This window comes from Lagopus muta, chromosome Z, assembly GCF_023343835.1.
Source record: "Lagopus muta isolate bLagMut1 chromosome Z, bLagMut1 primary, whole genome shotgun sequence".
Lineage (NCBI taxonomy): Eukaryota > Metazoa > Chordata > Aves > Galliformes > Phasianidae > Lagopus > Lagopus muta.
In genome coordinates this window covers 70,772,715-70,799,891 of record NC_064472.1, presented here as the reverse complement: position 1 = coordinate 70,799,891, position 27,177 = coordinate 70,772,715, and the positions used below count along the sequence as shown (strand labels likewise).

Sequence of the window (27,177 nt, the reverse complement as noted above, 5' to 3'; positions counted from 1 at the left end):
ATTTTTAAATAAAAGAAAAACAATGACTTTAAATAAACATGGTATATTCTACATACCTGTAGAACAACACAACTTTACATCAGCCATTTTTAGTTTTTGAAGTTTTGTTGTAGCATCTTCAACATTTGACAGTGTTGGTTTCAATTTCAATCAACCAGACAATACCCCAAACAAAACTATTTGCTCAAGTGAAGTTTCAGTTTTCTTGAACAAAGATGGTTCTGCTAATACAAAAGCACCCGGTTAAACAATTATCCCCACTTAACATCTTGTAAATGAAGTCTTTTCAGCCTTTTTTTGGTTTTCTGTTCCACTGCCTGCATAGAAATCAGCATAAAGCTAAGTTGCAAGCTATGCTTCACTTCAGCAGTGCAATGAATGGCATTAAACTTCATAAAACAAAGATATAAACATTGTCAGCAAAATTCAATTATGTAAAAACTCTTAAAAACTATGTTTTCGTGGGTCACAACTAGACTAGCTTTCAGTGCACAACTCTCCTCAGGAAAAACTTATTCCTGATTCACATGAAAAGAATGAAGCACGCAATCAAAAGCCTTTGTTCATACAGAAATGCCCATTAAAAAGTTCCATGTTATCATAAGGCAAAAGAAACATTAAGATGGATGAAGCATTTTGGCCCACAGTATGTTTAATATGTACACACACAATGCTAGTGTGTAGCATATGACAGCTAAGGGATTGGCTCAGTATTTATAAATACATATTATTGCTAATATGCTACACGTAATTCAACTTTTAGAGCTGCTTTGTTGGCAAGAGCCTTGTCATCAGCAGCTCACATTTATCGTGACAATATTCCATTCCACCTGAAGTAAAGCAGCATAAATACAATTATGAAAACAAAAGGCTTATGCAACATCCCTCTCTAGCTTTGCTGGGTTTTTGCTTGCTTTTTTTTTTTTTAAAGATGTTTAAAGAAAACAAGTCCAGTTCACCACAAATTGGAAAGTCTCACAATAAGGTTGGAAACCAAGCTACAGGGACAGGGTCAGAAAACACGGCATGCATTATAATCTAGTCCTTTTAGTCATACAACTGGAATACAAAGTCCAATTTAAAGGCTAGACTAACAGTAGACTGCAAAAAGCCAAGAGTAGACTTCGTTTGATGTTTAAAATTAAGATTACAATTTTAGTAACAGCAACTTCACCCAAACCTTTAATATATTCACAATATTTACTGCAATTGAATACTTACTTTTTACTACTGTGCATACATATGTTCACTTTTAAAAGATTTTAAATACCTGCATCATGAAATTACATTCTTAATACATTGCTTTAAGAAAATAGCTTGTGTGAAATGTTTCTGAAATGTATTTCTGCTCCCTTCTGTCCTTTTCTGAGTCCCACACATACACCCCCACCCCCCAGTCAAAGCACTCACACACACAAAAAAAAGCCAAACACCCCTTAGAAAGGATGGAAACAATGAAGGGGGCCAGCTAAGCTAGTTACAGCACAGTGCTTAACAAGGTTCAAGACAGAACCAGATTAGAGTTGGCCAAAAGATGCTCACAATATGTGACTGACCAGTAATGCCTTTCACCTCACCCTATCAAACTCAGTCCACTTTTGGTTCATTGCAACAACTAAAGTATTTCATATATACATATAAACACAGGACTCCAGCTTTATTTTAATTTGTTTTTGCTAAGCATTTTTACTTTCCGTTCATTTTGTTCTGCAGCAACTACAAGAGGTAGGCATAAAGCATTTAAGAGCTTCTTTCCCAAGGTCCTGTTACTAGCTCAATTTAATGGGATATGATAAAGATCAATGTACTTTTTTCTGTGATATTACTAGGTATAGCCTTGTGCAATCCAGCTGGACAATAACTATGTGACCACTGGCTTTACTAGGCCAGCATACCATGGAGTAAGAAGCCATTCATATCCAGAAGGATACTTTTTAAAAAAAAAAAAAAAAAAAAAAGAAGAGTTTACTGCAGAATATTCATATAGCAGATACGTATCAGAACCAATTCTTTCCATTTCTATTTGTACATAGGAGCAAAATACCATTTGGCCAAGACTACAGATGTATTTTCACAGATATGCAAGTGCCATGCAAAAAATAAATTAAATTAAAGAACAGATACCAAAACATACAAGTAATAAAACTACTGAAGGTAGATTTTCTTAGAAGTATTTTTTATAAACAATTTATAATACTTTCGATCCCCCTTTCTCTTTTTGACAGTCACAGTTGCAAAGCTGTGGCTATACATCAAGGATTTCTTCTGCAGTGCCTCCGCAACGTAATCTGTAGCGTCCTGTCCTCCAGCTAATAGTAGGGTCCCACAAAGCAGACAGGAAAATATAAATTGTCATGGATTCTCTGATGAACCAAGCGACTGCATAATCAAGTTTAGAAAAACATAAAGCACCACCCTAGGAATACAAAAACAAATATTTAAGCATACTAACCATTCCAAAGGAGTTTTGAAGTAATGTGAAAGATTGCTATTACAGACAAATCTATTCTAACGCTTCGTTAGATATTATCTAACAGTTTGATATTATCAAGAGCATATTCTATTATTTAGAAACCAAGTAGTTTTTCTCGTTGAAGATATGATTACCCATATTAAACATGAGATACTTGGTAGAATGACCCAGAAGGTTCAAGAAGTGACTTGTACGCAAAGCAAAAGACAAAGAGTCACAATTTCAATTTATTTTCTTTTGAAGCTTTGTAAAATTGTGCTGAAAGCAGGCAAAAGGTTTATGCCACAGATCCCAGAATAGCAGCACCTGGAGAGTAGGCTACCACACATTCTCAAGGGAGTGAAATTAGAAGAACCAAGCTTTTGGCTAATTGCATAGGAAAAAAGAGATTAAAAAACATTTACAGACAGCCCTTCTGAATTTACTGTTCCTTTGAGAGTTACTAGCTATATGCAGAGCTGCAAACTGAAGAGGCTTTAGAAGAAGAACAGGTACAAAGTTTTTACTGCACCATGTACATATCATGCAGTAACTACAGTAATCAGAGAAACAACTTAAACCAGTGCTCTACCTGATCGGCAGAACAAGCCTTTCCTTCTAGGAATTCTTAAAATACAAAGAGAATGTTTTTCAGTATGATGAGAATTAGATCATAATTTGTACACATAAGTAACTGTGGACCAGATTTAGATGGAATAGGGTAGTCACAGTAGACAGACTAGCCTGAAGAACTACAGCATCAGAAAAGCATGTATTTTTCTGATTTGTGCTATCTTTCAATATAGAAAGTTTTAAAAATGAAGACTCCCTTCTTCCAGTGACGAGGAGGTTTTATTTTTGAAATTAGATTATATCCAGTATTAAAATACAGAATAAGTATGTTTAAGCGTACATAAACTGTACACATAAGCTTCAAGATACAAAAGAGAGAAGAACAATTGAAGATAAAAAAAAAAACAACTAAAATCCCAGAGCTGCTACTCCTGTTCTTTTTTTTAAAAAAAAAAAAAGCTTAGAGTTCTGGACATGCATAAATATAGCAGACTGGAAACACAAATGCAAAAATGTGAAAGGGAGACAGAAGTCAACTTGAGGAGGCTAGTTAGAAGTAAGTGCACAAAGAAAATAAGATCACAACCAAGCACACCTTTCATGGTACTTTAAGTGAAGTTAGCAGGTAGGCAGAGTTAAAAGGATTTGACCTAGCACTTCCTCAATGATATCAAGTATCTTGCCACTGTAATCACATTTATCTGTTTGTTCAAGGAGTTGGCATTTGCAGCTTTCATAACCTCTGAGAAGAAATGTGACATACCTGAACACCTCTTAGTTGAATGTAGTCAAATATAAACCACGCCAAGCAGTGACACATAAAAAACACCATTATATCCCATCTGAACACATGATGAGCTGCCCAACCAATAACCAGACTGGCAACAAAGCACTCTGAAATTGGCTCACATATTATTGTGGCAGGTAACATATTAATTCGCAGTTTGGCCCATCTAGAAAAAACAAACAAAACAATTCAGACTACATGTAATTTCTTATGATTTCTTCCCCTAACTCACCAGGTGATGAGCCATCAATCTTGTTTAACTTACACTTCCAAATTTAACGGCAAAAAAGAAAATCACCCTTTCAAAAACACTATGTAAAACATTTAAAAGGTAACCAGGTTTTTTTTTGTTGCACTTTTTTCTTTTTAGGTTTTTAGTCTTAAAAAAAAAAAAAAACTACTCATGCATGAGTCTCACTTCCTTGCAAAGTCAGCACCTTTAGACATGTACCGAAACTATAGCATTCCCAACATTATTAACAAATTAATTTGAGAAAAGTATTCACTCCATTTTCAGGTTAACCTCATCAGAAACAGGTGACAGGAATGGAAGGGAGAGGATGTAAGAATTAAAATTTTACCTGATCATTCTGGATTGAAACTGAGAAATAGAATATGAACCAGAGTTTTGCATTGCAACTTGTGTGGCCATTGCAAATTTCCACCCTCTGAAAAATAAATGTGTTTTATTAATAGCATGCAAATAAGAAATGCAAAGAACAGCTACAGAACAAACATTTCAAGAATTTTATTAAGCTTTGATATTTTCTTTAGTATATATGCTGTGTTATTACAATGCATGAGAGCAAAAAAATTAAGAATGCTTTTACCAAATCTCTTGCTTGGAAGATAGTAAATATTTCCTGAACAATATACCTAAATTCTCTGAAACAAAAAACAACTGATGTGGGCTTGAGTATATCTCTCCAAGGATTGACAGAAGAAAGCACATGTCATAAGCACGCTTGGTGCACATACATGAAATTGACCTGACTGCCTACATATATAGCACGTAACACGTGGAAACAGTTACAAACCTTATTTCAAACAAAAGCTTGCTTCAGTGGTCTTACCGGTCAGCTATAGCTTTGGCCATAAAATAATCTTCAGCAATATATTGTGCAAAAGCTATCAATCCCCCTGCTTGGTCCAAGACATCCTTCCTCATCAAGCACGACATTCCCGTTACACACTTAAAGCCAGTTAAATTGGCTGAAATATATGACCTTGGATGTGAAGTTCCAAAATAAACCTGCAAAAAACAAGATAAGGCATTTAAGCTCTACATGTAGTTATGCCATTACTACTGACAGCTCTCTCCTCTGTATGTATTTCAAGGAGAAAGAATTGTAAACGTAGCCAATAATGATCCTATATTTGGGAAGTTCTTTACCACCCAAGTAAGAAGTCTAACTTAACACTAAATCTGAGAAATCTAATAGATAAGGACTCTATTTCTAGGGATTCAATACACAGCTTGAATTTTTATATTGAAATGCCACATTTTATTCAATACTAAATTTCTAATTTAGGCTGTTCTCAGGTAACACACATAGTAAAACTAAAACTACTAATCACTCAAATAATATATTATTTACACCTAACAGACAGACTGTCTCATTCCTCTTAACTGGATCACTGCATACAACTTTATAGAAGCTTACTACACAGCAGTAAAGAAGCAAAGAAATTTTGTTTGATGTACCAGCAGGATGAAATAGCCAAGACACTTCAGACTGAAAAAGTTTTAAAAATACAAGGTGCAGGAACAAAGCCAGCAGTTTCCTAGAAGAAGATTGCCAAGGCTGAACATTAGCATCTTAGTGCTACTCATCCTGTTGACAGTCTTACTAATACATCAGCTTATTCAACAGAAGGCACGGTGACCTTGTGGTACACTGGAACTAGAAGCAAGTTCTTCCAGGAGCATAGAAGCAATAATTGAGATGCTATTTAGCAAGCAGCAATAAGAGTTGTGTTATAGCTTCTTGCTCTCTTCTTTTAAGAAAAAAAACTCAGACTTTGTTTCAAAAAAAAAAAAAAAATTCACTCAGGGTACACTCTTTCTACTGAATTTCTCCGCACTGTTTTCTCTCAGTTTTGTCTTTGACTATTAGAATAGGACCAAAATGCCTTATTTATGCCAGCTCAGAGTAAAAAGAAATTAAATATTTGCCTTCAGAGACGAGGAACAGACAAAACTCAATCTCCTCATTCTACTGAGAATAACTTACTGAGAATGGAGAAAGAGAAGAACACGACAGATAACATTAAGCGATGTGAAGATGGTGTACAGGAATCAACTCTTCACCTCTTTCTAAACAAGCACTAGGAGACATAAAATAGCCCTACAGAAGAGCAAGGTTCAGACTTAAGAAGGCTATGGTGCTTGTAATATAGATCTACAGAACTTCCTGATACAGACAGGAGATTCAAATAGATTCAAGTAAAAAAAATTGTGTAAGAAAAGAGTACTTCCTGTACAGGGTGCATCTCAGCTGAAAATGGAAAGCTGAGAGAGTATTAAGAGAAAATAGAACATACACTTTGATTAGGTCCTGTTCCCAAAGGTTCTGCTTATAACCTCTGGAAATAAGATAATACTGTAAAAGTATTAGTAGTACTGTAAAAAAAAGTAGGACTTTTCTCTAACTTACAGTCATTTTTGTTTTCCTAGTTCAAGTCAGAGTTCATAGCTTTTCTTTACTAAGGTGCCAGTAACTATTAAAATAAAATCCTGTATTTTCATCCTGCACTCTGTATAGCAAACAAGATTTGAACTGATGTCTAGAGCAACGTAGTAGAATTTCCAAACATTTACAAGCTATCCTAGACAGTCTAAAGTGTAACTGTTGCTAAAAATAAAAGAAACCTCCTTTCACTTGAAAATGCAAGAGGCACTACACGACTTCTAGTCAGCAATGTATTAAATACATACACACACTGCACTGACCTGTTCCAGGGTGGCAGCAAATCCTTGTCTGTCAGCAACGTAGGGAAGACCATGGACCAATCCTACTTTCTCAGTCATTTGGTTGGCCATATCTGTCAGAGTGTCCGGTGTAACTAAGCAAGAAATAAGAAAGTGACAGTTCATTGAGCAATTCCATCATTAGCAGAAGGCTACTGTACAACAGTACTGAGATTTTCATGTTACTGTCAACAGCAGGTACGGCTTGGCGCACGCAACTTCGGGGAAACAAACTGTCAGAAATGATTTTAATCATTATTACTATTTTATGATCAGCAAATAAAATAAGAACAGTATTTTCAAAAACAAGACCAATGTCCTTAAAGATTGAAAATTTTTATTCTGCGAAAAGAATTCTCCAGACTTCATTTCTGTTTCTGTTCTCAGTTAAAATAATCTTTTACAACTGCTAACCTACATGGAGTAAGGGCAAAAAAAAAAAAACTATCAGCACATTACAATACACACCTACCTCTGATTCCACTATCACAAATCCATATTAGATCATATTTGGCAACTTCATAGCCAGGCATTAAATTGTTAATCTTGGGGTTGATGCCAACCTTCTTACCACCTTAAAAAAAAAAAAAAAAAAAAAAAAAAAAAAGGCAAGCATCATATTCAAAATGGGGTTTTTTTGTGTGTGTGGTTTTTCTTCATTTGTATGTTGGGTTTTTTTTTTGTTGTTTTTTTTTGTTTTTTTTAAAGATTTTTTTAATCTATCTGCAAAAAAAAAAAAAGTCTAGCTGGAAAATCAGTGCATGTTTACCTTTCAATTCTACAAGTCCATCTTTATGAAAAGATTTGAATTTTACACATTCCTTTATTTCTTTTTTTTAATTTTATTTTACTACAGTTTAGTAGAGAATTAAAAAGGAAAATTATTCAAATGCTTCCTCAAAATGGTAGGTTAATAACAGAGTAGAATTACAAAGCTTTTTACTATATTTTATGAAGTAAATATTGCCTACTACTTTTTCTTTCGAGTCCTGATTCTGATTTTTACACCCTAGGATAACCACAGCAAAAGGGGGAGTGGAGCAGAATACAGTGGCACAACTTTTTGCTCCTAACAGATATGATTCTGCTTATTACATGTCATCTAGTTCTAATTATCCTTTCCTATCCCCTTCCTCCTTCTGTGCAAACAAGTAGTAAGAAACAGACTTACAGTCTCTAAGTTGATGAAAACAGATTATTTTAACACCTCAAGCTCAAATACAGCCAGAACTTTAAGTCACTTCCTGCATATTTAATTTAGTGTAGAAACAAGATTCAAACTGTTGAATTCCAGACTTAGCAGAAAAAGGGTGCAGAGGTTGAATAATTATTTTTCCTAGAGTTTGTTGTTTTTGTTTGCTTTTAAAATGAGGTCACAAATTACGAATACAAATCTAGTTCTATACTCTGCTCAAATACAGGATTAAGTCACAGAATGCACACTGGAAGAACAAGACAACTACGTCTTTCAGAACACTATTAAAGAGCTGAAAGCCTAAAAATCTTTTTATAAGTTGAAGTCCCACGCTGGAGATGCACTGCTTACCTATAAACAGTCTAGCATCAACATTTGGGTATTTTCCAAGGAGCTTTTTGCAGACATCAATAGCTGGATCATCATGATCTTGTACACAGAGTAGTACTTCATACTAGTGGGGAAAAAAAAAAAAAGATGCACATATTTAATATCATTATAGCTTCACAGCATAGCAAACTGGAAAAAATGAATAGCACTGCTATAGCATTAAAAATAAAAGGGGTTGTTTTACAGCTAAATAACACCTAATGCTCCACCAAGGACTTGCTAAAAAGAAAACAATTCCATGTCCCTGTAAACTACTGCAGCAAGGAATGGTCATTTTCCTGTTATTGGGAAGAACACAAAACAGAACATTACACAAAGAAGCTGAAGTTTCTGCTCCTGCTTCCATTCCACCCTAACCCTGCTTCCATTTCTGTTCACATATGAATCTGAAGTTTATAATCTATAAAACTATAGTACATCAAATATTAAAGGAAGGTGCTACAAGCTGTGAAAATGTTCACTTCCATGGCAGAATATAACCCAAAGTACTTTTAGGATTATAGATCTCACCTTTCAGCCAAAGCACTGTGTGCCAGAACTATGCTGGAATTTGATCTTTACCAACAGTCTGTAATACTCTGAATACTTGGACAGTAAAACAAATAAGAGACTTAAAAATGAAACTGACACAAACCAGATTCTTCTCATCTCTTTAACAAAACTCCAGATCATGTTAAGACAAACTACTGTACACCTGACTACAGCTTTCATTTCTTCATTCTGTAGATGCATAATGCAGAACACAGCAGGATGACAGCCCTTTGAGACCAATAAAGGTACACTTCATCATACAACAAAGCTAAGTGCGGGAACATAGAATGTACATTTTCCCCTCTACAGAACAAAGGTTAGAAAACCTAGCAAGAAGAAACTGTACCTGTTTCAGCAGTCAACCTACACAGCTACTAAATGAGCTACAGACACTGGGTGAAAAAGCAGCGTTTTAAGAATCACACACAACTACATGTCTCGAGACTGCAAGTTTTGAAAGAGGCATTTGTTTCTTCATTAGTAATGGACTCTCTGAGTACTTCTTTCTTGACATAGCCTTCCCATCTCCCTGATCAAATCTTGAAGCATTACAAGTCAAGAGCACACCAATTCTAAGAATACAATTCAGAAAATGTAAATTTCTGATCAAAATACCTCAAAGTCATCCTTACAGGCAAAAAGTGAAACAAGGCAGCCTCATTAGGAATGATTTAATCCCCTTTGATACAGGAATAATAAATAAAAAGCTGCAGTTGGTGAGCAAAACAGAACTTCATTTTCCAAGAACTATACAAGAAAAAATTATTCTCAATATCAAAGGCTGTCTGCCTATAAGCTGAATGATAGTTCTCGTGATGTTTATGAGGAACAAGTAATGTCATCCAGTACTGGATGAAATAAGTTGAATAAATACATCATTTCAAGTGGAGAAAAGGCACTGTGACACAAAAACCCAGCAAGAGCAAGTTCACTCAGAATATTGGGGAAACTTAATAACTTCTTAATTGTACTTGTAGGACTTGCTCCAATACTACAGACTACCAGACAAAAGCAGCTACGTCTCTAAGTGCAAGCATAAAGCCAATTAGCCCAAAGAGTGAGCATTATTTGATTCCAATCATTTTTATAAATAAAATGGCATTTAAGTAAATTCCATATAAATTCCATAAGTTCCAATAAAGAAGTATTCAGATCTTCCAACTACTACAAAAGTGACCCTTACATTGTGAGTCAAGGAAATTAACAACTGAAGAGATCAGTGCTTTATTGTTGATCCACTTATGGGAAACAATTATTTTTTGCTAGTAATTCATAAAAATCTTCAATCCTCAGTTGGAATAACATCTCTATATCCATTCTGAAAAATTTCAATGAGTAATTGAATTTTGAATGAGTAACAGAAAACTGACATGACAACATTTCAGCAGAAAAACTTTATTTCATGTTAAATAGCCTTTGTATGCAATAATGAACTAAAGAACAACATACATGAATAGAGCAGAGGAAATACAAAGACATTTATCTGTACAAAGACCAGAATTGGGTTAATTTAAATGTAACACAAATGGGGACGTTTCTGACAAATTTCAAAATAGTAGGTAAGAACAATAGTATTTGTAGTCAAATAATGATCATTGAGATGGTCATTATAGCTATAAAACACTTTGAGATCTTGTTGCCCTGAACTTTTTTTTTTATACTTAATGTTTATTGTACTTTCTGTGGAGTCAGAATGATTCAAATCTGCATGCCTCGAGTTTTGAAAGGCCTCAAACACTACTAGAGAGGAACAATCCAATTTGTAGTCAACTGCAAGCGTTTTGGTTGTTTTTGGTTTTTTTTTTTTTTTTGTTTTTTTTTTTTTTTTTTTGGTTGTTGTTGTTGTTGTTCGGGTTTTTTTTTTGTTTTAAACCCTATCTGACAGAGCTTTGAAGTTACTCCTAAATAGAATACACAAAGAAAACCCACTACAGAGTTCACATGTGCTTTCGTCCTTTTTCATCCTTTTTGTCCTTTTACAAAGGAAACAGCAGTGCCCAAAGCAATTCTGAGAAGAACTGAAGCAAAAAGTATTTATATCAAGAGTTTGAACCCAAACTACGTGTGTTAGGAATAGACTGTATTCCACCATTCCACACTACCATACACCACAAAGTAAATGACGCAACAAGTCTTTCCCCTTTAAGGTCCTTAACACAAGGACAGCATCTGACACTTATCACTTACCTTACTTATCACTCATACTACAAAGTCAAACAGCATTCAAGAGCAAACATAAGCTTTTCTTAACTATTTGTTTTCCGGATATGATTAAGTGGCTTGGAGGCAGTACTTCACTGAGCCACATTTTGCTACAGAGCACGTCAGTAAGAACCACCAGTAAGTTTCAGGCTATTTTCACAAAATCTGTCACAGGAATTATGAAGGGTGTTGGTCTCTTAAAAGGCAATGGTCTTTTAAAGATTGTACTCCTATAAACAAGAAAGTACTGGAGCAATGATTAAACCAATCTTAGTAAAATCAAGAGTACACTGTCTTCAAGTCTTGGTCATGTTTCTTTATAAGCAGCTTTTTGAAGAGGAATAAATATTGTCTGGAACATACAGAACACATAATCACGCATCTGCTGTGGAAGGAAGAACAATTCGCTATACAATCAAGTTGAGCAGTTCTAGCACAAACCACTGATTGGATTTTCAGAGGCAGAGAAGGAAAGACTGTAAATAGTATACATACTTTGGGATAATCCAGTTCAAAGAAGGTTTCTAAGTTGTTGATCAGATTAGGATCCACACCTTTCAACGGCTTTAAAAGTGAAACACCAGGAAGCTTGCTATACGGCTGTTTATCTGTGGCTTTCTTATTTAGGTGGAGGCGCCTGCAAGAAGACATAACATACGACTGTATATGAAACAAAATATGCTAGAGAACTCCATTTAAAATACAGTTAAAAATAAGAAATTCAAAATTTAAAATTGTGATCAGAAATTTTCTTTCAGTTGTAGGATCAACAGCTGTTTTCAGACCTGTTGACAGCACATCAGAGAATGCATAGCATTAGATAAGAAATTCAATTCAATCTTATTCAACTTCTTAAATACTTCACATAAAGTTCCAAATATGATCAATTTTAAACAATGGAAGTATCACTTTCCTCAGACTATGTAGGGCAAACTTTTCTGCCTTCTTACACAGTGTTTAAAATCATTATTGTAACAGGATAATCAGAAAACAGCCTCCTGTAAATAAAAAGGTAAGGTTTTTTTCCTACATCGATGTATGCAAAACTTAAAGCAAGCTGAAAGCACAAAGGGAAAAATAGGGATTAGTAAAAATAGTTAAACATCTTCAAGGAAGGGATGAAGATCAACTGAGAATGTGCCTTAGAAAGTAAAGTTACTAATCTAGTTACTCTACTAACAGAGGAGATTCCAGTAGTTCTCTACAGCATTCTGTTGAATGCTGAAATAAAACAATGACACTCTCACATGTGCCATTTCATCTGTCTCCCCAGCACACTTCTTCAAGTGAGGTTTGCAGCTGGACACCAGAAGCACAGCACTATTTGCAGCAGCATAACCATAAGACACAAAGATGATGTCCTCGTACTGCCATCAAAACCAAGCCACTGCAGAGGTAAACTAAAATAGTCCTGACAAACAATTAATGGACAAGGAGCAGTCAGACCAAAGTGAAGAAACTGTTTAGTAGTTCTGAGAGCTATCACAAAGACCTCATTGCCAATTTGGACATCAACACAGCAGGAAACAAGGGTGTTAAGGAAGCACGAATAATGCTACTCTGAACAATGTGGGGGAGAGGGGAGGGAGAGGGGCAGAAAAATAAGTAGACAATGCAAATAAATAATCATTTTTAAATGGGCTGTAGCAGTGCAAATAGGGTTTGTGTATTGAGAAAACCCTTGAAGAAAAGGAAAAAGTGAATGGAAAGAGAAGATGAAGAAACACAGATGAAGACGTGCAGCAGGATTGTGATTACAAGCAGCAAGTGATAAACCTGCAGAATCTCGCAAGGCATTGTGTTACAAACCATGCTGACATGTAGGATTAGGCAGGTGATCGAATTACACAAGAAAGAGCATAGACATGGTGTGAGGGATGCCTAACAAAAAATTTGCAAATGAGGCACGTAGCATTATCAGGATCTAATCAGCTATAATGCATCTCAGACCAAGAATCCTGAAAGAGTATGCCTCGGCATGGTAAGACTGACTCTAGCATGGTACCTTAAAATGCCATCTTGGGAGCTACATGTATCATGACACTAAGGTAAGACAGCACCCTGTCAGACCCCACGGAGCAAGAGAAAACAGTAAGCCACATCATTTTACACTGATAAAGGCTATTTGCAGATTGGTGTAACCTGAGCAAGAATAAAAGAGTAACAGCTGGAAATCTATCTTCACCAGAGAAACAGCAACTACTGTGAGAAATAAGTTGCAACATCAGGGCTAACATTTAACAGGGAAGTGAAAATATCAGGCTAAGTTAACATTAATATTTTTAACATATATATTCTAAGTGAAGTCACACTATGGAACATGCAGGGTCTACACTGTAAATGTAGGATGAAATAGCAGATAGTGAAGCAATATTTTTGATCTGAACTTGTCAGTTCTGTGGTTCAGTTCTCTCAGATGGGTGTTGTGATCGTAGTGGTTTTCACCAGCACTGAGCAAGCAAAGCAGTTAGGAGTGAAAGAATAGGAACCTTCAAGGTTCATATTATGCATTATTTTGCACTGAACTTAACCCAGACTATTCAGACATTCTTGCTTAATCAATTGTTTTTCCCTAACCCTGCCTAATGAAATAAGCTGCAAGAAAGCACTACTACATCAAGGAAACAATAAAAACTATTTAAAGTGCTATTTAAAGGCACTTGCAGGTCCCATGTGTGAAAGAACAGTAGCCAAGTTATCTACAAACAACTTCACACTGACATGTGTTAAATACATCAGCCTGCAATCATCAGGAGACAAAGCACTGAAATTCCATCTAAGCAGCCTGGTGCTGGGAATTAGTTGGGAAAGAGCAGCAGAAGGATACGTAATGGAGCCATGAGCTGCGATTCAACTCTCCTATATTGTCTAAGGAGCATCTGCAAAATCTATAGAAACTTATTTACAATTTAGATGTCTTCTCTCAGAAGTATAAATACTTCAAAAGGCAGAAATTCAGTTCAATGAGTTATGATGCCCAGTGTTACTACATGATAAATCTTTGGCAATCCGTATCAAGTTAGCCTACTAAACCTTGCCTCCCCTGCCATTCAGGTAGTTGAGTATTCCAGCAAATAGAAGAAAGCTTGCTGGAGTAGACTGTTGGGTCACAATGGTTATTAAAAGTAGTTGAAAAACAAAACATTTTATTCACTCATTTTAACCTTTCCCCGGCAGCTACTATACTTAATTCTCCTTAATAGCTGCAAGAACATCTCCAAAAGCAGGTATCTTTATGGACAGATTAAAATCTACAACATTCCAATTAGTGCAATAAATACCACTGAAAGAAAGATTAGAGAAGTCCAGAGAAAGTAGTGCAGGTAACTCTTAAATTCACAGAAAGGTCAGCAATCCTGGCTTTACAAAGACTAATAATTTTTAGAGTCTTGTTAGTGCTGCTTTGTAATTTCAAAGTATCTGTTGCAAGCTTGTGGTGAAGAACAATGTTCTTGTAGCTATTAAGGAGAATTAAGTACAGTAGCTGCCGAGGAAAGGTCAAAATAAAAATCCAACCATTTTAATCTTAGTGTATAGACACTTCCATGCTAATAACAAACATGTTCCAGCACCTTGAAGCAGCAATGGCTGTACAACTATAGTTTTACAGTTCAGCAGCCAAAAACACACATTGTATTTTATAAATACAGAGCATGCAGAATCGTAATCTTATTTACAAATACAAGCCAAATTTTATTTATCCTAGTCACTGATTCAAGACAACTGTTGGCTTTGGAGCTACATGCTCAAAATGAATGCCAGCGAAGGTGGGTAGGAAGGATCTGCTTGAACAGCTCTGATACAGCGCTCATCTACACCAGCAGGAGGAAAAGCATCTTTGGGTGTGCTAGCACAGACTGATGAAAAGATGTTGCAGTGACATATCTAAACTAGAATACTGCATGATCAAGTACTTTTTATACTGCTTTACACAGATTCATGAACACAATGTTCTACTGCATACTTAGAGGCCTACTACACTACTCCTTTTAGGGACCTCCTCAATTTCAGATGGCTTTGGAAACTGCAAAACAGACCAGCACAGGTCTCCTAGCAAGTGCCCAGAATTATTCTTTAAGGCAGAATTAAACACCTGGATCCTTTTTCAACCTTTGTTGCCCAGAGTATGGTTTCATCATACAGCTGAATCATTTCAAGCATAGGCTGCTACTTGGAGGCACTCATCTTTTTCTCCATTTCTGGGATGTGCTGTTCTTCTTACAGTGGGGCTGCCATTTGTCTGGTCCCACAATGACCTAGTCAAGACACTCAAACCACCACAATGTTGTCAGTTGTAGCATCAGCATTTTGTCCATTTAACTTAGCAAATATACTTGCTGAAGGGATGAGCAGACAATCCTGTGGCATCATTAACAGCAGAGATCCCTTGGTACTCCTTAACCTCCTTGCTTCTGTCAACACCAGCCAAACAAGACACTGCGACAGTATGGATGCCCATACAATCCTGCTGTAAGCTATTTTGACTCACTTAAACAGAAAACTAATCCTGAAGTGGAAGGAAAAAAGCTAGATTGCCAAATTAATTTTGGAGCTGCTTCAGGAAGGATGCAATAAGCTCCAAAGCATGTTCAGAAAGGAGCCTGCTGAGATCAGCAAAAAAAAAAAAAACGAGCTCATGCTCCTTCCTCCCTTGACTTCAGCAGGCTTCCAGAGAGCCAAGCTGCCCATGGGAGAGCAGTATGAGCACGCTCACCACAGGTCAGAGGAGGATCCATGCCAGCACAAAGCAGTGCAGGGAGCCCAGCCACTTCCTCTGGAAATGTGCACAAGGATGAGGTCATGCTGCAGTCGGTTAGTGCTCCCTCATATACCAGCTGTGGGTAAGAGACAAATCAAATACATTCCGCTGACATTCTATACAAACTTCTTCCTGCACTACACATAGCACACAGATGAAAGGGCAAAGGTCCTTAGCATATAGCACACTGATACCATGATGGAGAGGTGCACCAAAGGGGAATGAAATGGAATACTTAGAGTCAAATGATTCACACACACACACACACACACACACACACAGCAGAAGTAAAGGACTTAAGAAAAAAAAATGGACTGAGGTAGAACTGTGATAATTCTAGGTTTCCAGAAGGCAAATATTCTCAGAAAATAAACATTAATCTGCATTTCCAATTATGGGAAGCAGTAGTTCAGTTAGTAGAGATAAATACAACCACACAAGGCAGAATAAAAATCTTACTTAGTGCAATTTGTTTAACTTTAAACCTTCAAACACAAATGAAATGCTTTAAGAAGTACTTTTTGAACAGCTGGACACGTTATAGCAAAAGTCACACCGCATTCAGCATAAGCAATCCGTAATGCGTTTTCTCACAGGTGGATTTTGTGTCACTGGCATTGATTTTAAACTCCATGTTCAGAAAAAAAAAAAAGATGAATGCCATATCTTTTAGAAAGAAATGAGCAAAAGTTCAGATATCAACCTCAAATCTCTAGCAAACTGCCCCTTTCTCAAAATTTAGAAGTTCTTCCCCCATTCCCCTTCTTATCCCCATGCCCACAAGATAAAAGGGAAACAAACAGACTCAACTCCCATACAATAGACTGCAGTTAAACGTGAAGTAATGGGAATCCTTTTACAGCCCAAATCCTGGGTAGTCAGTGTACAGTGCATGTGAAGTGTACTCTGGCATGTGCTTAACAAAAACACAGCACTGTGTCTTCATCACAGCCGTTTCTGGAACACAGTAAGTACTGAAATGAACACAGAGCATTCTCTTATAGACTGTCTGCAGGCTGCCATCAAAACTGCAATTCTTGCCCTGTTTCTGCTCCCCCACACCCTTCAGCCTACTGGTGGTAATAAAGCAGTCAGGGCCACAAGATAAATTGGATCAGCCTGCTGATCAAACAGAACTATCCCACAAAAAAAATCTGAGTCTGAGTCACCATGTAGCCACATGCTCACTGAAGGCAGACTAGAAAAGCAGAAATGTTTAGAAAGGTGTAGGAGTAGAAGGGGATTTAGGTTATCCCTTTGAGCAGCAAATTAAGAGCCAGTGGAACATAGAAATAGAAACATTTTTTGATGCAGGCTGCTTGCAACGAGTCTTATGCAATTTCAGAGCTGCATGCAATGCAATTTGCGTTTTATTTATGAGAGCATCTCCAGTGGATGGCAACAACTCCAGGCCTGATAAAGCAACAAAAGCAGTCAGCTACTACAGCAGAATCAAACCCACAAAGCTAAGGATGAAATCTTCTAATACAAAGAAGATCTGTACTGTATGGTTATTCAGTTTGCTTTTCTGACTTTGCCATTCTGTAGGTAGAACATAACTCTTTACTGCTCATTTCATAAGGTACAAGTTTAAACAAAAACTTCATTTGCTAAATATTAGATCACACGCTTCCTACAGACCCAAGCTGCTCCCTATTGCTCCCACTGCACAAATAGATCCCTGTTGCACAATATCTCACAGCCCCTTTTCCCTAAAAGTTTCAGCAAGAAAAAAAAAAAACCTGATGGCTCAATACCTACATGAACAAATACAAAAATATCACGTCAATCCTTTTTCCTTCATTTTCACAGATGAGGTCCAGCAAAAGCTACATGCCTTGTCTGGACCATAGAAATAATCAGCAAGGCAGTAAGAGCAGTGTCACTGCAAGTCTCTTAGGAGACCTTGAAGAATTTCCAATAAAGAACACGAGGAAGCAATTACAAGCAAAAGAAAGCAACTATATAAACCTTCCAAAGAAAGTACTGGAGTAACTTCTGTACTCAACACAACATTAGAGGTTTCAGAAAAGCTTTCTTTCCAGCAGATACAAACCAGAATATCCACCTTGGTAAATTTCATCTCCTCTCTTCAAAAATAATAAATTGAAAACTGCTAAAGTACGGACAACACTGGAGACATAGATGCTCAATAGAAACATTTATCTTCCTTCACTACTATACAGTCTACACAAGAGCACTGCAGGCATAGTGTTTTATGGAACATCCACATTTCATCTCACCTTTAAAACTGTTTAAAAGGAAGGATGAGTATCTTAATTTTGAGAAACTCCATCAGCCTGAAAATCCAGCCTGTTTCCCCATGCCTGTAAGGATGGAGACAGGGAGGATTTCTCACTTTCAAGATGCTGCTGCTGCTATTAACATTTGACAGTTCACAATGCATATCCCTGTGAAGAATAGCCTGAAAGCTTTTCACTTCACCCACAGCCTTATTCTAGCAAACCATGCAAGAAAAACATGTGCTGTTTTAGGCTAAAAAATAAAGTGCTTGGAAGCTTTCCTCTAACAGCTCTGTACACTCTCTCAGTATCATGGATGCTTTACATTGAGAAAGATGTATGTGTAGTCAGAGAAATATTTCTTCTGCTTTAAAATAAAGCGTAGCATGCTATCATTACTAAACCATAGCAACAATCACCTCAGAATTCATTACTAAACGGATAAACTGAACTAGTATCTCAGAACAAGCACTTAAAGGATACTCACAGCCACCGTAAGAATTAATGTTTGTATTCACTTGAACAGGGCCCTCTCTGTGGATTACAGTGCTGATAATGCTGAGACAAACCTAATCAAGAGGTCAGAAAAAAAAAACAACCAACAAAACAGACTTTGGTTTTCAAGGAGGCATTTCTGAAGAGGGGAATGATCATTGGTCTAGAATAAAGGCTAAAGCAACTATCAAAATAAACCGGCAATACAGATGAGCTGTTAGTTATCTGGCTGTTTTAATAAGATCAGTCCATTTGAATCACGCGTGAAGTTGTCAGACTGCTTCGAGAAACACAGTTCCAAAGCAACAAGTCACAGGCAGTACTTCCAAGACAGTCTCAGCCTTTCACATAGTACAATACTCCACTTTGGTTTTCTTTGTCTACAGCAGAGGGATTTTATCCTACCTGATCAGAAGATAGTGTAAAACTCATTTTACGTGTGCTACAACCTCACTATGACCCAAGGTACGAATTAACCAAGGCCAAATATGAGAAGGAACAAACTAGTGTAGACATTTATCAACTACTGCAGTATACTTCAGAAATGCAAGCTATTCACCTAGCAAGAATTACAGGTTTTTATCTATTCTAAAAGACAAAATCCTTTAAGCCACAGCCCTTTGTAGAATGCAAGACATTGATAGGTACATCAAAACAAAAAAACTTCTTTCAATTAAAAAAATTAAAATCCCAATGACCTTGCACACTTCAGCAGTTCCCAGGGAAGGATGATATGAGGACTAAAGAGTGCTTTAGTAAACCAGTAAAACTAGTCACATACTTAGCATGCCACATACGAGTTCTGACAAAGTCCACAAATTCATTCCTAAAGTCACGTAGCATTGTCTACCACCCTGTACCTAAACATCTCCACTAATCTAGAGTAACCAGACGTTTACAGGAGTATTTAGTTTACATAAAGCCTCAGCTTAACTTCATTGAAGTCTTCAACCATTACACAAGCAGACAAACAAAGCACATTCTTCCTCATCTCACTTCTCAGCTTCCTCCTCTGCAGCTAGCATTTAAGGCTGAAATGCCTCTTTGCTTGAAAACCTCCACTACTTCTAGTAACACAATCTATTTCACTTCAAGAGCTTCCTTCAATGTAGTCTTCTGCTTTACCTGCTCCAAATCTTATAGTCTTTCATCTTTCTGCACAAGCTATTCATCAGGAAGGCATGGTTTGTTCTTACAGCCTACTTGTCATACTCACTGCACCATCTCCCATTCTCTCTCAAGATAACGTGTCCAATATGAGAATGGTATCCTCAATTCTTTACCTTTAGATTTATCCTAGCTCACTTTTAATCTGGGCCTCTACCAAATTACTCATGTTAAGAGCCTGTAATATCACACTCTCCCTCAATGTTTGCCATCTGTATCTTATCCTCCTGGCTCACAACAAAAGTAAAGAACACAAAACAAAAACCAGCCTTCTCATTGCCTCCGATGCAAATGTTTTGTTCTCACATTATTACCACTCAGATTTCTGGTTTTGAGCTGTTTCGCTTTCCCTCAGAGTTAATCTTCTAACACAAAAAGTTATTCAAACACAGTCTTACTACATACAACTCAAAAATTAACTCTTAACTTCTCCAGGTCAGGTACTTACATGTACTAATAAGATTCCCCCTAAGATTAATCCAGGCTGTACAGTCCCAGCTCTCTCAGCCTCTCCTTGCACATCAGATTCTGCACAGCCCTGACAGCATCCTTCTGGCTCTCAGCCAGACTTACTCCACTATGTCTCATATCAAAGCAGCCCAAAACTGTACGTTGCACACCACACACAGACTCAGTGGTATTGAGTAGAGGGGAAGGATCAAGTTTCTTAACCGGTCAGAAATGCAGCCCAGAATGCTGTTAGCCTTCTTTGCTACCACAGGCGCATCACTGCTCAGGGTCAATCTGCTGTCCTCCAGCACCTCCAGCTCCTTTTCTGCAAAGTTGCTTTCCCAATGGTCAGTTCCCAGCCAGAGCAGATGCATGCAGCTATCCCTTGCCATTTTCTTTGGCTGGACTTCACGAGGTTCCTGTCAGCCCACTTCTCCAGCCTGTCCAGGTTCCTCTGTATGGCAGCCACGCCTCCCAGCTCTGTATCATCAAGAAATCATTAATAAAGATGTCAAAAACCATTGACTTTTTGCATCTCAGTTCTGAAGACTTCTGTTGGTTCCCATGCTTTATCACAACAAGAAGCTATTGTTTTCTCTAACCATGCACTGTGCATAGAGCTATCAGCATTAGGTTAGCCCTGCTTAGAGCAGAGGGTTGGAACAGAGCCTTCAAATGGTATTTCCAGCCTAAAACACTAGCTTCCTAGTCTGTGCTGAAAACTGACCCTCAACTCGGCATCCAAGTTTTGTGCTTGCTTTTCAGCATCCAACACATTTGTGCTTGCCCATACTTTTTGATTCTCCCACTCCTCCCTAGTAGTTGTACTTGACTTGCTACCTTTGCTTCGCTCCCTTCAATTTCTCTCTGCCACAATGCTGTCACTCACTGAGAAAAAGCAATCCAACAATTTATAAGGATGTGGTACTTGCAGCCAATATCTGTAGGATTCTGCATGAAGCAGGGTCCATCATCAATGCAGAGATAGAAGAGATGGTGGTGCTGAGAGAACAGAAAGACAGAAGTGTTACCAAGATCAAAGAAAAGCCTCAGGTAACTTTTCATTCCCCTCTAGCATCCCAGTTTGCAGTCAAAAAATGCAAGTCCTTTTTTGCTTGTTTCTAATCCTCTACAAATTATTGCTGAAACATTCCTAGCAGAGGTCACAAGCTTGCTCTATTCCCTTTTCCACACAGATAAAATCACAGATAACAACCCAATGTTAAATTCAGTGTTTTACATCAAGTTTGTCATCAGCTATGCAACAGGAAAAACTGTTTACTTGCATGAAAAATTTCAGCTTAGATAGTAAAAGTTCAGTAAAGACTTGACCAAGGAATGAAGAAAAACAAACTGAAGAACAGACAGAGCATTCTGCATCTGCTAGAAGTCTTTCAGTCCTTTCCTGGAGAAGCTCCAGTACAACCACATCTCTCAGTTCTCTGCTTTGATTGTCATCAAGAGGGAAGGATACCTCTAACTTCAGAAAAAGGCATTGAAATCATCTCCATGGAAGTTCATCTACATCTTAGCTCACTGATGCTCCAGAATACTTGATAGCACATAGACTGCCTCCCTTGGTAGCTGCCTCTGAAGCACTTTCACAAACCAAAGCAATCACACACCCGAGAAGGCAAAGTGAGTAACTACAGCCCTTAACAGACAATTTGGTCAGTCTATTGCCAGAAAGTGGCAGTGCAAAAACAAGACAGCCCAAACACAGAAACAGCTACAGCAACAGGCAGAAAGTCAGAAGAACAAGATCAAAGACAAGCAGAGATATCAGAGAAGAGCAGAGTAAGACTGGACACGAGTCATAGACCAAGCAGCAAGGGACAGACTAACTGAAGGCACTGAGACAGTAGAACACGGACAAAAAAAAAATACCTTTTTCTTCAGAAGGAAAGGTGACAACTGCTATACAGTAATATATTATTACCCCAAAGATCAAAACAACCCAAAAAGCAGGTGTCAAACAGAGCGTTGCTGGTGTCTGTTTAGAACCCATGTTTTAGAAAGCTTTTCAAAGTTGCATAAGTTCTTCAGTAAACTTGAGTTTTCTGAATCTTTGCAAACTGAATTTCATCCTTGCATGCTTACACATTATGCTAATGGTATTATATATGTTTTCACTTGTATGTAGGAGCGTTCTTTCTTTGGTAAGTTTCTGGAAGTCTTGGATTACGCCAGTAATTTGTGTCTAATTACATCTAGATGCAGAACGATTAAAGAATTAATTTTTCATTGACTACTGTTTAATGTCCATACACTCAAATTATTTGTAAAAACTAGGAACAGCGATATGGTCATTAATTCCATGTATGACACTACCCTTCCACTTACAGCTGGGAAGCAAGCAAGGACAATGAGCAACATCAGTACCAACTGGCTGGCTATGGCTCGCTTTAAAAGAAAAAAAAGCTCTGCAATTACAATTGTTACTGGCAACAGATACAAGAACAATGGAGACTCAAAACCGAAACATGACTCCAAGAGTCTCATTTTGTGGACCAGGAAAACACAGCAGGAAGTTGCAAGCACGTTAAGAAACTCACCAAGCATTTATTAGGAACTCTCTGACACCGGCAAACTTCAGTGTAGTTCAGAGATGCCACGCAGAACACAACTTCCCAAACTTACAACACCCTATCCTCTGTCCTCAGACCTAGAATGTATTTGCTATGTACACCCTTGTGTGGGATACGAGCTGAAATAATCAATTTGAGTTTCTAGAAAAGTATAAAACACAGGCTTTCCTTCATTCTTAGACTAAAGTCAGAAGACTTTAGTAGGTAAACATATCAGATTACACTTAAGTAAGGCTTTTTCTAGCTTCTGTGGGCTTTGTTTGCCAGCTTTATTTTAGGAAGGGACATAGAATGTTCAGAAAACACCTATCATTATTAAACCAGAACTATCTATTTTCAAATACTGTTAAAGCAGCAAACCCACTGCCATAGAATTTGAAAGTCAGTTGTTCAGAAACACAATGTGTTAGAGTGCCATTAGCCCTGAGAAAGCAGCTTTAGTTGTTTACTTTTTCCCCCTGATTTAAGAAGGCATCTGTTCCATTCTCTGCATATCTTCAGAGTAGAAGTTATTTAGGAATCATTAGTTTAACATTAGTTTAGATTAACAGAATGCTAAAATATCAAAACTTACTCCTTAGTCTCCTGACTAATGCTGTAAATCCTTTCCTTATTTGCACATTATTCACACTGCCTTCCCTTTTATTTTCGTTCTGAAAGTCCATTTTAGCTGTCCATGCAATCATACAGCTTCAGATGGTTTGAGAATTAGTATACCCAGCAACATCCAACACTAAACTCCTGCAGAATCAGTCAATGTTCAAATTCAATTCAAGCAGCTATATGCACACAAGGGTCCTTGCCCACAGACTTGTGTAGGGTATAAAGGAAAGCAACACAAACAGGTCAGAAACCATTGCCTTATTACACAGAGTAAATGTATGCAAACTGCCCTTTACCTAATTACTAGCAATAAAAAGATGCATTAGGCCTATGTTAATTTCTTTTACTACACTGACTCGGTATTACACAGAGAGCAACAAACTTAGACTGGTTTCAAATCAGGCACTTCAGACAATTTGTAGAATGCCCTTTGACTTAGCAGTATGACTATCTGAATCTCCTTGTTTAACCCACCTGCTCATTTTGAAGGAAAGTGAAATTTACCAAAACCACTGTATTTTTCATAAATCAAAAACATTAACAGTGGGAAAATGTGGTAGGGGAGAAAAGTGTAAAGAAGCAGATTAAGCTTTAGCAAACGCGACACAGGAGAATGCACAGCAGACAGTTTCTCAACTGGCATTTCTCAACCTTAGATATCCAAAACCTACATCTTTTTAAAGCAATTATAATGCAAACCAACACGACTGAAACGCTCTTTAACCTTGCAATTGCTGACAGCGTTTCAAAACAAGAAAAGTTTACTTTCTCGAACATGTATAATCCCATCTACCTACTTAATTCACATGTTCTCACTATTATTACTTTAAAATCAAACACCCAAAATTTCAAAAGAGAACCACAGGATGAGGATTACAAGGTGCAAGCTTTGTGGAAAAGTTTTAACATTGTTTTATTCCAACAGCACAGTTCAGTCCCTGCAACCCACCAGTTAAATGCTGCTAGACGCAGTGGGCTGAGAACAGTCCTTAGTCCAATCACTTACCAAACATTGAACCAACATTATCACACAACATGAGAAATGGGAGGACTAATTAGTTTCATCTTTCTTCTTTGCTGTCTGTAGTTGGCGTAGTTTAAGTAGCTTTCAGTATGCGGTAAACATGACAGAATTCTACTGCCATGTTACATCCTTTCACTGTGATCAAAAGGAGTTTCCATGTATCAGAGAAGACCCCCTGACACCTCAGTGACCTTGGGAAGGGTGCAGCATGCTGTAACAAACATCCAACACACAACAGAGTGGCATGAGTAACTGTGCTTAACCACCAGCACTTCCAGGCCACAGCACTAGTCATGATTGTTTTTTGGGGTCCTTCCCTTGTAAACATCCACCAGCAGCTGTATCCATCCTAGCAGCTCCAGCATCACCACAGGCACTGCAAGTATACCTCCCTGGGATGTCTGCTGTAAGTGCCCAGAACTTCTCCAATTTCAGCACAAGTAAAGGACAGCTGAGTGGTCACCCTTTGGGGAGCAGCACTCCTGTTTCTATATACCTATCCAATAACTGCTGCAGCTCCTCCACCCAGCCTCAGCAACATGGCACAGCTTGTAGCTTGGTTACTTCAGTGCTACTAGCTGTTCAGCCTTGACCAAGGGCCACCCTTCTGCACCGAACACTAAAAAGCCATGTTACTGACCCACCTCATGGGCAGAGATAGTCAGCTCCTATCTCTGTATCTTCTGAGCTGGTCTCAGGAACCCTGCTGCAGGCACATTCTCCTCCAGGGGTAGCACAAACTGGAGTGAGTCTGCCTCCATTCTTACTGATCATCTGTCCCGCTGGCAAGTTTCCAGCTTGTTTATCACGCTGCCGTCCTATAAGCAAACCGCAGGCACACCACAAACTCTCAGTAACAAAAACCTACGGCTCTGTTCACATGTCGTTGCCACTTCATTTACAGCAGTTTTAAGCTACACCAGGCCTGCCTGCTGCCTGCCTTGTCCAGCAGCTACTGGAAGAGACAAGAGTTCCAATTTCAGCAATTCTACTTGAAGTTATTGTCAGTTAACAGGAAGTTGCTGATTTGGATACTGAGGTAAGGCAGAATGCAACCAAACTTCCAGGGTAGTTTTTTTTTCCCCCCTTCCCCACACTCAACTTCAGACAGATAAAGATCATCCCCAATCTCCTCGTATCCCTGCATCTTACACTCAGATGACGTAGGACATCAGTGCATAATTATTTTCCGCCGCACCTTACTTATATTTGGAGCTCTTTAACTATTCCTCTGGCAGGTGCACCTGCTTTGGTGTGACTCACCTACAGGCTGCAAACCCTCTGAATTGCAGAGGCTCAGGGTGTCCACACCCAACCAGGGCTGGCCACAGCTCCCCACGGCACACCCTCAGTCCATCTAGAGGTGTCCCTGCACTGCTCCATACCCTCTCTCTGTACCTAGGGTGTACAGCACAAGCTGCCAAAAACACCTCCTTCCCTATGGCCCTCTGTTCGTTCTCTCTTGTTTATCCTCTCACGTGCCTTCTCCCATGTCACCATTTGGGCCTCCTGTCCCTCACAGCTGCCACCACTCTTTCTTAAATATTTATCAGCAGCAGCAGCACGTGCACTTACCAGGCAAGCTGAAGTTCTGGCACACAAAGGGCTGTTTGCCTGAGAGCTGCCCAGAGCCAGCTGTGCCTTTGGTATCCCACAGCCTCTTCCCAGGGCAGCCCTACAACACATGGTACCGAAACACCGCTATTCATGCCCAGCACAACCTGTATGCTCGTTTTCAAGAAAAAAAATTTAGGCACCTGAGTAAATATAAGACCCAGATGCAACCCAACCACAGTGTGAAAAAATGATCAGACCTTTCACGGGCTTCTTCGTGAGAAAAAGAAGAGCAGAACAATCATACCCAAGGACAGCAGAGGTATGCCTAGCATGTGTGAAGGCAAGAGGAGCTCTGTCTTCAACAAGGGCAGACACTTATCACAGGTACCTATCGCTGCATGCAACAGCAAGAAAGGAAGGCAAACAGAAACCCGGGTATTCTCTGACACCTATGGTGGTGCAACAGTGGCCTCCTATTGACGATAAAGCCAAGGCCTACCGGAGAAAGGAGCACGTTCCAGTCCCTTCCCACAGAGCCCGGACAGCCCCTCCGCGGGCGCACACAGAAACCTGCTTTGTGTGTCCGCCATTGGAGCGAACACCCCTCAGCACAAGGTAAAGCGCCCCAACAGCCGGTGCCTCAGGCAGCCCCTGACACACGCACACACACGCGCGCACGCTGTTTTCTTACTAGTATCGTCACCACGCATTAAGTCATCCCTTCACAGAGTTGTGCACCGAAAAGAAAAGCAGCCCGCGCTCCGCAACCCGCACAGCGCTGTTAACCGGGCTGCTTCGCGCCGCGCCGGCAGCACCGCGGCAACGCACGGCGGAACGCCGCCTCCCGCAGCGCAGCGCGCCCCGGCCCTCCCCGCACAGCCGCATCCCGCAGGTGCACGGCGGAGCCCCGAGCCCTGCAACCGCGCGCTTACGTGTAGATGATGGACATGAAGTGCATGAGCCAGAGCACGACAAAGAGGATCAGACCGAAGATGGCGAGTCCCTCCAGGGCCAGCGCCAGCACCGCCATCCTCGAGGCGCGGCAGCTGCGGAGCCGCGAAGGGAGAGGAGGGACGAGGAACGGAGGGACGCGTCACCCCGGCCCGGCAGCGACCGTGCCTGCCGCACTACGGAGCGCGGCGCGGTCCGGCCTGCCCCCGCCTTTCTGCCAGGCGCAGGCCCCGCCTGCC

General features: G+C 39.0%; 1 protein-coding gene across 2 annotated transcripts; it reads right to left on the bottom strand.

Annotated features, from left to right (window-relative positions):
- UGCG (UDP-glucose ceramide glucosyltransferase) lies at positions 1-27,177 on the bottom strand. 2 transcript variants are annotated; one of them, XM_048932466.1, is made up of 9 exons: positions 26,920-27,176; positions 11,597-11,738; positions 8,330-8,432; positions 7,256-7,357; positions 6,766-6,878; positions 4,886-5,064; positions 4,394-4,480; positions 3,789-3,978; positions 2-2,416 (listed from the first exon to the last, which is right to left on the bottom strand). In XM_048932466.1, the coding sequence occupies exons 1-9, from the start codon at positions 27,015-27,017 to the stop codon at positions 2,246-2,248; spliced, it is 1,185 nt and encodes a 394-aa protein (XP_048788423.1). In that variant the 5' UTR covers positions 27,018-27,176; the 3' UTR covers positions 2-2,245. The 2 variants fall into 2 exon arrangements, with proteins under 2 accessions (XP_048788424.1, XP_048788423.1); XM_048932467.1 differs by lacking the exon at positions 7,256-7,357 and having other exon boundaries at positions 1-2,416; positions 26,920-27,177.

Coding starts and splice junctions, on each gene's coding strand:
- UGCG (XM_048932466.1), bottom strand. CDS start 27,017: ATGGCGGTGCTGGCGCTGGCCCTGGAGGGACTCGCCATCTTCGGTCTG. Junction 7,358..8,329: donor TGATGCTAGACTGTTTATAG/GTAAGCAGTGCA, acceptor TTTTTTTTTAAG/GTGGTAAGAAGGTTGGCATC. Junction 2,417..3,788: donor TTCAACTAAGAGGTGTTCAG/GTATGTCACATT, acceptor TTGTATTCCTAG/GGTGGTGCTTTATGTTTTTC.